Below are 12,989 nucleotides of genomic sequence, written 5' to 3' on the forward strand. Positions count from 1 at the left end.
GTGAGGTCATGTGGTATTTCTGTTTCATTGACTGGCTTATTTCACTCAGCATGGTGTTCTCTAATTCTATCCAGGTTGCTGAAATGATGAGAATTCCTTCTTTTTTATGGCAGCATGTAGTATTCCATTGCTGCCCTCAGAATTTTTTAACTGGGAACTAACTAACTGTAGAGAAAACTTCTTTTATCTCTGGCGTCAGGGCTATGGGGATAGGAGTCAGCCTGATGTGACACCAAAATCCATGCTTTTGTCAGAATCTGTCACATAGAGAAGCTAATCAGAGATAACTGGGATGTCACAGAGAGGAGGAAACCTAAAAACAGTCCATGCTCTGGATGACATGGTTCAGTGATTACAGCATCGGCCCTAGAACCAAAGGGTCTCTGGCTTGATTCTGGTTAAAGGCATGTACCTGGGTTGCAGGTTCTCGGCCGCAGTTGGGCTGAGTGCAGGAGGCAACCAATTGATGTGACTCTCTCACATCGATGTTTCTCTCTCTCTCTGCCCTCTCCTCCTCCCTTACACTCTCTAAAATCAATGGAAAAAATATCCTCCACTGAGGATTAGCAAACAACAACAACAAAAAAAAACAGTCCATTTAAGCCTCTAGTACCAATTACACTTACAGCAGCTCCATCCTCTCCCTCTCACGTTTGGCCCATGAGTCAATCAACTACCCTGTTTTCCTTACTCTAGTTGGAGTTGTTTTCCATCACTTGCTACCTAAAGAGTCCTAAGGAAGCCAGGTCCCTGTACAAGGTCACAAGCTAACGAGGGGCTGGCTGCATGCCCTCCTAGCAGCCGCCTCACGACTGTGTGGCCAGCACAGGCAACGCTGTGACGTATTAGAACCCTACAAGTGTTTCCTGCCTGGACTGCACAGTGCCCCCACATGCTGAGTGGGGCCTGACCCCAACGTGTCACCCCTTTACCCCAGCTGTGTAGGACTGGTATGACCATGGGGTTCACACTTCTGCCCAACAACTGTTGAGTTCCCAGAAATGTGTTACCACGCCCCTCATGAAAGTCATACCATTATTATCACAAACCACTTATGGAGAGCTTAGGCTATTCAAGGTACTACGCTATGTGCTGTCTCATCCTCTCCAAAACCTTGCCTGGGAAGTATTGCCAATGCTGCTTAAAAAGTGGGGGAAGGGCTGAAACCGGTTTGGCTCAATGGATAGAGCGTCGGCTTGGGGACTGAAAGGTCCCGGGTTCGATTCCGGTCAAGGGCATGTACCTTGGTTGCGGGCATATCCCCGGTAGGGGGTGTGCAAGAGGCAGCTGATCGATGACTCTCTCTCATCGATGTTTCTAACTCTATCTCTCTCCGTTCCTCTCTATATAAAATCAATAAAATATATTTAAAAAAAAAAAAAGTGGGGGAAGGGACACTCCAGAGGGTTAGTCACAAGACAGGAAGGGCCAATGCCAGTGTGACACCAAAGCCCATGCTCTTGGCCCATTGGCTAATGTTCCTCTCGGCGCAGCGCTGTGACCAGCTGCCTCCCAGAACTGTCGGTGTTAGCCTGGGTGTGAGGTGATTCTATTCCGGGCCGGCCCATGGGCAGTCGTGGTTAGTCGGCATGAGAATGCAGCGAGCTAATTTCCTAACAGGCCTCAGGTCCGAGGTCCTAACCTTAAGACCAGCAGAGGCCCATACAGGGGCTGGCACCCTCGGTTTTCAAAAGAAGCCCCACTCAAATTCTTCAGGACCACCAGTACATGTATCTTCCTTCCCAACTCTTGTGTTCAGATGAAAGTGTATTAAGAGCCACTAAGCTGAGTCACCTGCAGACTGGGAGGTGAAGGCCCCGCCCTGTTGTTTGTTTCCTGTTGATGTGGCATTTGCTCACTTCCTCCTGCCTGCACCACACAGCGCCCCTGCATGCTGAGCAGGGCCTGAGCCCAAGCTGTCACCCCCTCTACCCAGCTTCATAGGAGAGAACCTGGAGTCCCACCTTCCCCAGCGTCTGGCTGTGGCCTGCACAGTTTCCCCTTTCCCCTGCACCAGTCCTCATCCTTCCCAGAGCCACGGGCACCTCCCACAGCCCACGGTCCGAATGCTCCAGCCGGCTCTCTCTTGCCGGAAGAGACACAGTGTGGGGCCCACCTGTGCCACATGCACTCACCATCCTCCCTGTCATCTCTGTCCCGTTAGCTCAGAGGTGCCTGCCTGTAGCCCACAGGCCACATGTGGTGTGTAGTCAGGTACTGCTTAGCATTCACAATAGTTTTTATATTTTAACATTCAAAAAATTGGTAGTTTCACTTAGATAACTGAATTTAAATGTTCCACACAAGGTTTTCTTAAAAACAACCACATTTCTGACTTTCCTTGAAGCATGCCTCCCATGGACCAGAGCCCTGCGATCTGCCTGAGCGCCATCAGCAGAGCTAAGTAGCCACACCCACCTGGGACCGGGCACAGGTCTCTGCTTCCGCAGTCTTCAGTTTGCCTGTGACCCTCACTTCCCGGCCGGTCAGACCTCTGTGAACACCCAAGGCTCACACTGGAGGCCTGGGACCGCTCTCCCCACACCTGATTGACAGCGCCCGGCCAGGATCCCAGCCCTGCATTGCCCATTTTCTCCAGGTGAGGTGTCTCAGGCAAGTCCCGGCCACGCCTGACTGAGCTCCGAATGTGTCCGAGCCCACAACCCCCTGTCCAGATGCTCCCGCTGGCCAGGGACTAGCGTGGATGGCCTGTGGACACCCTGCGCAGGCATTGCAGTTGAGGCCAGCCTGCAGCCTGGGATGGATCCAGACCAGCTCAGGGCCACTTCACCGTGGAACCCACTGCCCAGCTGGACTAAGGAGCAGACAGAGGCTCCCTGAGGCCGCCCAGAGAACGCCAGGCCAGAGAGAAACAGCGGGTTCAGACCGATCCTGGTGGTACCACCCCACCGCCTGCCCAGCCCCGCAGCCCCCCAGCCCGCAGACGCGGGGACACTCACGATGTTCATGAGGGTGAGGACGTAGTTCTGCACGTGCTCCTTGCCGTGGAAGCGCACCACGGAGTCGTCCACGGCCAGCAGCACCTCGATGCTGTAGCTGCCTGGCTTGGCGTGCCGCCGCTTCCGCTCCGCCTCTCCCAGCTGGCCGCCCACCAGGCCCAGCAGGTTGGGAAGGTCGCCCGGGCCAAAGGCTGGAACCAGGATGGGAAGAGATCGAGGTCAGATCTACATAAGGGGCTGTCACTGGGACACGGCCCGTCAGCCCACCCCTGCCCCCTGTCACATGTGCCCCTGTCCTGCTTCCATAAACCAGGGTAGCATGCAGGTTTGTTCCATACCAGGTAATTCATGTACACGAGCCCTTTTCCTGCCACAGGGCATGGCTGTCTTTGAGGCAATGAGCAGCAGCAGAGAAGTGGAAACTAACCTGGTCCCTGGTTCCTACGTGGTCCTATCTCACTGTGCATCCTGGCCCATTCTCTGTCCATACCCTTCCCTGGACCTCCATCTCCCCTCCCGTGACTTGCAAGTGGTAATTCTCCATCTCTTGCCCCAGAAGCTTGCTATAAAAAACCCAGGGTGCAGTGGGTGGAAACATCTTGATAAAGGAAAAAACTAAAATATTGTATTACTGTGGCCAACGCAGGACATTTTAGACACCCCTAAAGCATTCCCTGAGCCTCTCAAAACCCTCCCCATCACTGCCAGTGACCCCAAATTTCACCATCACAGTGTTGGCCTTTTTTGCTAAAAACTAAGTATTTCTATAACTAGAATGTATTAACTTGTGTTGATTAATCTTAGGAGTTGTCAAAACTTTCCTGTGAAGAACCAGACAGGCTTTGTGGATGATAGAGCCTCTGTCTGTGTTGCAATAAAACTTTACTGACAAAAACAAGTGGTGGCCCTGAGGACAGGACACCATGAACCACAAGACTCAGTGCTACTGTCTTTTTGTTTTCCCTTTGGTTGGGGAGCTAGAATACAAAAGGAAAACAGCACTAGACTTCAGGGCTGAAAAAACATGTGTGGCCACTGGCCTACCGGGGAACCCAAAAAGGGAGGCCGGCCTTGGGGTGATCGCAGCCTGGCGAGCAGGGCTCAGGCCGGCGCTGCCCCCACTTGCCCCCGAGACCACGTTGTTTCTCTGCAGGTCACACTGAACAGCAGCTCCTGGCGGCCCTGGTGCCTGAGCCCAATGGTGTGTTCAGCAACCCACAGACCAATTCTGGGAGAGAGGAGGGAGGAGGGAGGACTCCCAGGAGGGGAGGAGCAGGGCTCTCTGCGTGGAGTGGGGGGGGCCAGGAGCAATCGCTCCCAACGTAGGAGCAGTGCCCGAAGGGTCACGTGCTGCAGGTGAAACGTGGAACTTGACCTACACCGCTCTCCCTGCCAGGAAGTTCAGAGAGGTTATCATGGGAAGCTCAGAGAGGTCACCGGTCACCGGCATCTCAGGTCACACAGCCAGTTCATGGCAGAAGCCCAGAATGTGAACTCGGATCTGCCACTCGCCCGTTATCACAGCCTGTCAGGGTCCACCCGATGGCTCTCTCAGCAAAAACAGCGAGGGGGTTAGGGGGAGGGCCTACTCGCATCAGCCATAGACCCTGGCGATGTCCCAGCCACACCCCCTTCTATGGATCGCTCCCCCTTCAGGCCACAGGAGGTGACCCTCAAACCGTGGAGGCCGCCGGGAAGCCCACCCAGGAAGCCTCCGGAGAATACGGGATGACGCAGCTGCTTTGAAAAACCGTTCGGCAGTTTCCCAAAGAGTGAAACATAGAATTAGCATTGGACCCAGAAACTCTACTCCTAGGCATGCGCCCAAAAGAACTGGAGCCACATGTTCCATAAAAACCTGTACACAAATGTTCACAGCAGCATGATCACAAAAGGAAACTATGGAAACCACCCAACCGTCTATGGACAGATGAACAAGCTAACCGCGGTGCCTTCCTACAAGGGAATATTGCCCTGCCGTAAAGAGGAGGGAAGCACTGATACAGGCTCCCACACAGATGAAACCTATAAGCTGAATGGAAGAAGCCAGGCACAGAAGGCCGCCTGCTATAGAATTCCATTCACAGGAGACGTCCAGAACAGGCAAACCTGTAGAGACAGAGGTGGGTTAGAGGGGCGGGGAATGGGAAAATGGGAGTGGCTGCTAATGAATGGGGACAGAGGTTTACAGGGAAATGTTCTGGAATTAGATAGTGGTGATGGTTGCACAACACTGTGAATATAGTAAGAAACCACTGGATTATACACTTTAAAATGGTTAACATAGTGGATTTCATTTCAATTAAAACAAAACAAACAAAAAAAAAAAACAGCAACCCTGAGCCCCAGCCTGGCTGGCTGCCCCGGCGTCTGGCAGCCCCAGCCTCTGGCAGCCCCAGCCTCCAGCCCAGGAATGGGAACCCTGGCCACAGGCGCACATGGCCTGTTGGCATTCAGGAGGGGAGGGGAGGGTGGGAGAGGGCGACAGAGAGCAGGACCAGGGGTTAGGGGAGGAAAGGGTAGCACTGGGAGCACGGAACATCCAGAGCACACCCTCCAAGGCCGAGGCAGGGTCCACAGGGAATCCCTGAGGGCCGGGGGTAAGGCCGGAATGTCTACCCAGGACTTGGAGCGGTTTAGATGGCTCACCAGGGCCCCTGAAAGAGGATCACATAACTCTTCTTTGGAGCCCATCAAGGGTGTGTGTGCTGGGTGGGGTGGGTGGGATGGGGTGGGGTGTGAGTGCGTATGAGTGTGTGTGAATGAGTGTTAGTGAATATGTAAGCCGTGTGACTGTGCGTGTGAGGTATATGACAGCTGAGTGTTGTAGGTTAGTGAGCGAATGTGTACAGGTGAGTGTGTCAGCGTCAGGGTGCGTGCATGCTCTCTTCAGAAAGCAGCGACCAACACCATGCCCCCCTGGAGTGCCAACAAGACTCACGGGGGCACCTCAGACCCCTCTGCTGTGGAGCAGCTGGAAAACCACGATGGATCCTCTGACGCCTCCTTTCCTTCCTTGAGGAGAGTTAGACACCGGCCCCCCAGAACAGAGCAGCTCATGGGAGGGACACAAACATCATGGAGACGTGGTGTCTGTCCCCTAGGACACTCCCACCCTGGCTTGTTAGGAGGAAGGGGACAGGCCCAGGAGGGATCCGGGGGCTGAGGGGTCCAGGAGAGGGGACCTCTGAGCTGAGCCAACTCCTGGGCAGAGATGGGGGAGGTGCTCCGTCTGGGGGAGATTCCTCAAGTGTGGCTACTGCGGCGAAGCAGGCACTGACCAGCTGGCGCAGGCCTCCATGTGCCAAGTAAACCCAAAGACGTGAGGCAAACCCCTTCTTCTTCATCAGGAACGTCACATGGAGACAGGCACTCCCAGAAACGCTGCTCCACACGCTGGGCTCAGACCCGCGGCTGGTGTTAAAACAACAGAGTAAGAGTCACAGGTTTCCAAGAAAGTCTTCGCTGCCCCTTGTCTCTCTAAGGAAGAGCCCAGATGGGCCCAGGGCATGGCATCGCCGCGGCCCGCAGGAGCTCCAGAGGGCACAGCCTGATGAGAGGAGTCACACGGAGTCCCTAGCGGGAGCTCCAAATCCGCCAGCTCAGCGGTCTCCGCTCCCCAGCCACAGCCCAGTGAGCTGGGCTTCCCCAAGGCCATGCCCCACATGAGGATTCAGGATCGTTTGATTCAAAACTGGATAGAGAGTCTGTCTGCGGACTGAAGGGTCCTAGATTCGATTCCGGTTAAGGGCATGTACATTGGTTGTGGGCATATCCATGGTAGGAGGTGTGCAGGAGGCAGCTGGTCGATGTTTCTCTCTCGTCGATGGTTCTGGCTTTCTATCCCTCTCCCTCTTCTCTGTGAAAACTCAATAAAATAAAAATTTAAAAATACTGGCCTCCAATAAAATGGAGCCCAATGAGGCTTGTCACTCCCGCCCCCCCCCCCCCGGCCGTGATGGAGGGGACGGTGCCCGTCACCACCCTGTCCCTGCAATCCCCCCCACACTCCCGGCCGGCAGAGCCCTCCTCCTCCCGCCTGGTCCTGGAGCGGCGGCTTCTCTTCTGAGGGGCGTGGAGCGCCGCTGGAGCTTCAAAGGAGGCGCTGTCTGTGGGGACAGCTGGCTTTCAGTCATTCCTTCACGCTGTGCTCACCCTCCTGGGCCTGGGCTGGTGGGTGTGGAGCTCAGGGCTGGATTCCTCCCAGGGCCTCCTCGTGTCCTCTTGGCCAAAGCCTTGATGACAAGGCGGAGTTGGACAGTGAAGCTGGCCGCGGGCCCAGGACCAGCACACGTTGCATCCACTGCCTCATCCGCTCAGCCATGGGGTCCTGATGGCTGTGCTGGTCACCGGGATGCGGGGGCACCCTCACGTGTCAGCAGTCAGCCTACTAACACCAGCAGAATAAGAGCAACCCTTCATCGTGTACCTACCACCTGCCAGACTCCATGCTGGAACTTCCACACACACAATCTCAGAGGGGAACGACAATTGTCCTCACTTGACAGATTAGGAAACAAGGCTCAGAGGTGTTAAGTAACTTGCTTAGGGTCACACAGTAGATAGCACTGGAGGCAGGATTTAAAAATAGTCTAGTCGCCGAAACCGGTTTGGCTCAGTGGTAGAGCCTCGGTCTGCGGACTGAAAGGTCCCAGGTTCGATTCCGGTCAAGGGCATGTACATTGGTTGCGGGCACATCCCCGGTAGGGGGTGTGCAAGAGGCAGCTGGTCGATGTTTCTCTCTCATCGACGTTTCTAGCTCTCTATCTCTCTCCCTTCCTCTCTGTAAAAAATCAATAAAATATATTTTTTAAAAAAATAAAAAATAAAAATAGTCTAGTGGACACCACGCTGGCCCAGATGCCCCAGCACGAGGCAGATTCCCTACGAGCACCCTAAGAACTTCCCTCCTGTGGCCCCCAGGTTGGAGTGAGGGTTAGAGGAAACCTACTGCGTGGGCAAAGAAATAGCCTTGCCAAGCAACGCTGAACTCCTCAGAGACCTCTGCAGCCCCAAGTTCCACAGTTCCAGAAGCTCCAGTAGCTCCTCTCGCCCCCCATGGCAGATAGTCATAACAACCTCTAAAACCCACTAGTTACAGTAGGTGCAATAGGTCAACTGGGCTCAGTCCCATTTTACAGATGAGAAGACTAAGGCCAGGCACTGAGTGGCTTAAGGCCTCACGTTACCTAAAAACACCCCAGAGGTCCGAACAGAGGCAGAGCGTGGGGCCCTGCCCGCGGCCTACCTTCGTTGTGAAGGTCCCCTCCGGGCTCCGCCCACTCCTGCTGGACAGCTTCCCGGCGGTACACCACGTGCGTCCTCCCGCCTGCCTCCTTCTCTCGCTGCCCCCGCTCCAGGGGCTCGATGAAGTAGTCGGTGACGTCTGTGCGGATGAGGCCGGCCTGAGCAGTGGGCAGAAGGAAAGGGGGAGACAGAGAAGAGGCATGAATACGCGGCACAGAACAAGGGAGCATTTGCAACTGCACACGTATGTGACCACATGTGTGTGGCCACACATATGCAGGCTCTTCTTCCAGGGCCTTGGGGAACTCTGGAATCCAGCAGGCAACTGGGAGGGGCTGTAAGGAGGCTGCGCCAGGGAGCCCATGCCCATTTCAAGATCAGCAGACCCACTTCCACTGTGCTGTGCACTCACGGGGTTCCACAGAACACTTCATGTAATCAAGGAGTTCCAGTGCTTAAAGGGGGGAACCACTGCCATGAGGGACATGCACACACACTAGGGCAGTGGTCGGCAAACTCATTAGTCAACAGAGCCAAATATCAACAGTGCAACGATTGAAATTTCTTTTGAGAGACACATTTTTTAAACTTAAAACTTCTTCTAACGCCACTTTTTCAAATTAGGCTCGTCCAGGCCGTGGTATTTTGTGGAGCAGCCACACTCAAGGGGCCAAAGAGCCACATGTGGCTCGCGAGCCGCAGTTTGCCGACCATGGCACTAGGGCACCACATTCCACCCCAAAACACTGCCACTATCATGTGGTTTGCCTCTACCTTCAGGCAGACGGAGGGGAAATCCTATCGGTAAAGCCTAATTATCTCGAAGGTGGGAGCTGGTCCCCCACCCCCCACCCCGTCCACTACAAAGTGCTATTATTTCAGATTGAAAGCATGTGGTATGCAAGCCAGGGAGAGCAGCTGTTTGCTGACGATAAACGAGCCAGAACAGTGCCCCAGGAGCGCGTGCTCTGCTTTCAATCTAAGTCTTTGCCTGCATCAAAATGTTCTCTTTAAAAAATCAGGTATTGGCTTTGGAAATAAAAACATATGACCTTGGCCAAGCCCAGCCAATATGTCATTAGGCCCCGACGATTGCAATAATCCCGGGGGCAATGAAACCTGTAACGAGATGTATGTGAATGCATGTGTGGCTGCACAGCCCTGCCCCCACACACGTGTCAGCTCTATAAAACTAGTGAGACCAGCCCACCTCCCACAGTGCCTGGAAAATAGTAGGCAATCCTAAATAAATAAATAAATAAATAAATATAAATTTGTTGAATTCCTTCACTCCAACAAATATGTATTGAGTGCCTACTGCATACCAGCACTGCTTCAGATACAGCTGTGAACACAAAGCAGTGAATGAAGGAATTGTGTTCATAAATCTGTGCGACCGCACTAGCCAGTTTGGCTCAGTGGATAGAGCGTCGACCTAAAGACTAAAGGATTCTGGGTTTGATTCCGATCCTCGGCTGCAGGATCGATTCCCAGCCCTGGTCCGGGCGCACACGGGAGACAACCAATCCACATGTCTCTCTCATATCGATGTTTCTCTCTCCATCTCTTCCCCTTCCTTCCACTCTCTCTAAAAAAGCAACAGGAAAATATCCTTGGGTGAAGATTAATTAGTTAAATAAATAAACAAGCAAGCAAATAAATCTGTGGGACCTTCCCTGTCCGAATAGGAGCGCCTCTTTTCCAAGCAGCTGAGCTCCCCAGCTTTCCCGCCCCAGCCCGTTTGGAGATTGCTCCTCAGGGAACCGGGCCGAGTCCAGCGGAGCACTCACCGCCGAGCCTCCCAGCAGCAGCTCCTGTCCCTTCCAGCTACGTCTGCTGATCAAACTGAAAACACCATCTGGATCCAAACTAAGACGGCTGCCTCTACCTCATAAACCAGGGGTCTTCAAACTACGGCCCGCGGGCCACATGAGGCCTGCAGACGAGTCTGATCCAGCCCGCCAGGTTTTTTGGGCAGTGAGCGCAGCCGAGGTGTTACAGTAGGAATTAGTAGTTCATATAGTCCGGCCCTCCAGCTCTCTGAGGGACCGTGATCTGGCCCCCACTTTAAAAAGTTTGAGGACCCCTGTCATAAACAGACCCAACCAGCAGGCCAAACACCTTCCCGGGGGAAACAGCAGGATTGGACTGGAACAAGCTTGGGGCTCCCCATGGTATCCACAGTACGAGGCAATACTCAATGGTCTGCAAACGTTCGGGTCTGTTTATTAAGATGTCAACATCAAACCTTACACTGTGCGTCCTTCCTCTCACTCAGAGCACTTGTATGGTTTTGCTTTTGCACCTGCTGTGTGCCAAGGGCAGGGAGACAGAGAATAAATGAGGCCCAGCTTTTGGCTTTGAGTTGCTCATCGCCTGGAGAGAAGGGCCCGCAGAGGAGCAGAGCGGGGCCATGTGCTGTGCCCGGTGCTACAGTGGGTACACCTGAAGGACAGGCATCCATCAGGCTCTCAGGTGCAAGGAACAAACGTTCAACTTGAACCCCCTTGGCCCCAAGTGCAGGGCACTGGCCCCATGACAAACCATGGCAGGGGCAGGCACTGGAAGAGCCCTCGGTTCCCTCTCCAGCCCGCCTCTCAGCACCTTCTGCATCAGCTTTGCTCTCCTACACAAGGTGACAGAGTCCACTCTTGCCGACACACCTCCACCCTGCCACCAGAGACAGGGAGACTTCCTTTAATCTGCAACAGGGAGACTGGTTGGTCCAGCCTGAGTCACATGGTCACCCCGGGACTCACAGGCCCTGCTAGACCCCCACGGCCTGGAAGAGAGAAGCTGTGGCAGAAGAAGCCACCTGAGCTGGAACAGGCAGTCCAGGTAGGGGCGTGGGCAAGCTGTGGAAGCATAAAGGGCAGTGTGGGGACCCGGGAGGCATTCAGGCTCATGGGCAGAGGCTGAACCAGAACTGGACAAGTGTGGCCAAATCAAAGAGCCTTGGCCACGCCCATTCCTCTTTCTGTGCCCCTCACTGACACCCAGGGGATTGTTCCTGTCCCATTCAAGGCAGAAGATCTTCACAGCACAAGTCAAAGGGCCTATGTTTCATTCCTACAAACCCAGGCTCGCTGAGGGCTGCAGCCTATGGTGGCCCTGCAGATTGGACCACCAGATCTCAGTACCTCATATGAGGGATGCGGGTTCCGGAAAATCACATAGCCTAGGACTGGGCTTCGAGGCACTGCCTTCCAGCCCAGCCTCCCTGCCCACAATCATGGACCACACCGACCTTTCAAGGTCACCTGCTTGCCTCAGTCTGGGGCTTCAAACCCTCAACAACATCCTCAATGAAGAGATTTCTAACTTTTGTTCAGATGCCTCTAGTGACAGGGAGCTGCCTCCCTCAAGACATAGTAACCTTTTTTTTAATGTAAGGACACTCGATGTTTCATTGCGCTAAAACACACTTGCCTACATTCTACCTTTTATAAAGTCTTATTATCGTAATAACAGGACCTGCCACTTTCATTTACAAATCTTATTTCCCCTTTACAACAGTCCTATGGGGTTGCCACAAATACTAGACCCTCTTCATGTGGGTGAGGAAGCAGAGGCTCAGAATGGGTAAGTAATTTGCCCGAAGACACCCAGCAGTGACAGGACTAGAACAAGAGCCCAGCTCTGTGTGGCCCTTCACCACTGGGCTAATCCTGGGCCCTGCCTCTGCCCTTGGGGGCCACTTGGAACAAAGAAACTTTCCTTTCATCATCCATTTGCCTATCCCTGGGCCTCTGGTCTGGTCTGACCTTGAAGAGCCAGCAAGATGTTCACTCCCCACAGTTAAGCAAAAAAAAAAAAAAAAAAAAAAGGCTCCAAAGGAAGTCAGGCCTCCTCCCACTGGCGTGAGAATGAGAAGTTCAGCACAGAGCCCTAAAGGAGCAGCGCCCTCTCACTCCCCGGAGACCTCACCCCTCACCCCTCACCCCTCACACACCCTCAGCACATCCTCAGCACACCGAGTGGAAGCACCAGGATTCCTGAGCCTGGCTCAGCCCCCACGCCCCCCACAGGCCACCTCCGGGAAGAGTTCAACAACCCCACTTTCCCCACCAGCTTCACTGTTTAGGGCACATGTGTCAAACACAAGGCCCGCGGGCCAAATCCGGCCGGCCAGGCCTTGCAATGTGGCCCGCACCGCGCTGTCATCACTGCACTCCGCTGTCAGTTTATGACATTGTCAGTTTATGACTGTTCAGTAAACCATTCGGCCCGCGATTTAGGCTGGATTTTAGATTTTGGCCCCTTCTCTGATTGAGTTCGACACCCCTAGTTTAGGGCAAAGACAGCCTGGAAGGGTTAAGCATCTTTGTGACTCTGGGTTCCTCCAGTTTCCACCCTGGATCAAGGACAGAACTTCCCAGCAAGTTCCCTGTCCATTCTGTGCCTCGTGCCCAGTCTCTTTTTCTTTTCTTTTTTTAATATATTTTATTGATTTTTTTTTTTTTACAGAGAGGAAGAGAGAGGGATAGAGATTTAGAAACATCAATAAGCGTCGGTCTGCGGACTGAAAGGTCCCGGGTTCGATTCAGGCCAAGGGCATGTACATTGGTTGTGGGCACATCCCCAGTAGGGGGTGTGCAAGAGGCAGCTGGTCGATGTTTCTCTCTCATCGACATTTCTAGCTCTCTATCTCTCTCCCTTCCTCTCTGTAAAAAATCAAATAAAATATATTTAGAGAGAGAGAGAGAGAGAATCATAGATTCTCCTACTGGGGATGTGCCTGCAACCAAGGTACATGCCCTTGACTTTTCAGTCCGCAGGCCG

The 12,989-nt window shown here is 53.7% G+C and overlaps 1 protein-coding gene across 6 annotated transcripts in view; it reads right to left on the reverse strand.

The window, feature by feature from the left end:
• The window catches only part of ADAMTS14 (ADAM metallopeptidase with thrombospondin type 1 motif 14), a 79,365-nt gene that overhangs the window by 44,544 nt on the left and 21,832 nt on the right, over positions 1 to 12,989 (reverse strand). For all 6 annotated transcript variants that reach the window (XM_084903685.1, XM_084903684.1, XM_084903681.1 and 3 more), the window contains exons 3-4: positions 8,209 to 8,365; positions 2,961 to 3,151 (exon numbers count right to left, since the gene is read on the reverse strand). In XM_084903685.1, the coding sequence (XP_084759811.1) occupies positions 2,961 to 3,151; positions 8,209 to 8,365 (348 nt within the window). The remainder of the gene's footprint in view (positions 1 to 2,960; positions 3,152 to 8,208; positions 8,366 to 12,989) is intronic.

This window comes from Pipistrellus hanaki (genome assembly GCF_964339955.1).
Source record: "Pipistrellus hanaki genome assembly, chromosome: 14".
In the NCBI taxonomy this organism is placed as follows: domain Eukaryota; kingdom Metazoa; phylum Chordata; class Mammalia; order Chiroptera; family Vespertilionidae; genus Pipistrellus; species Pipistrellus hanaki.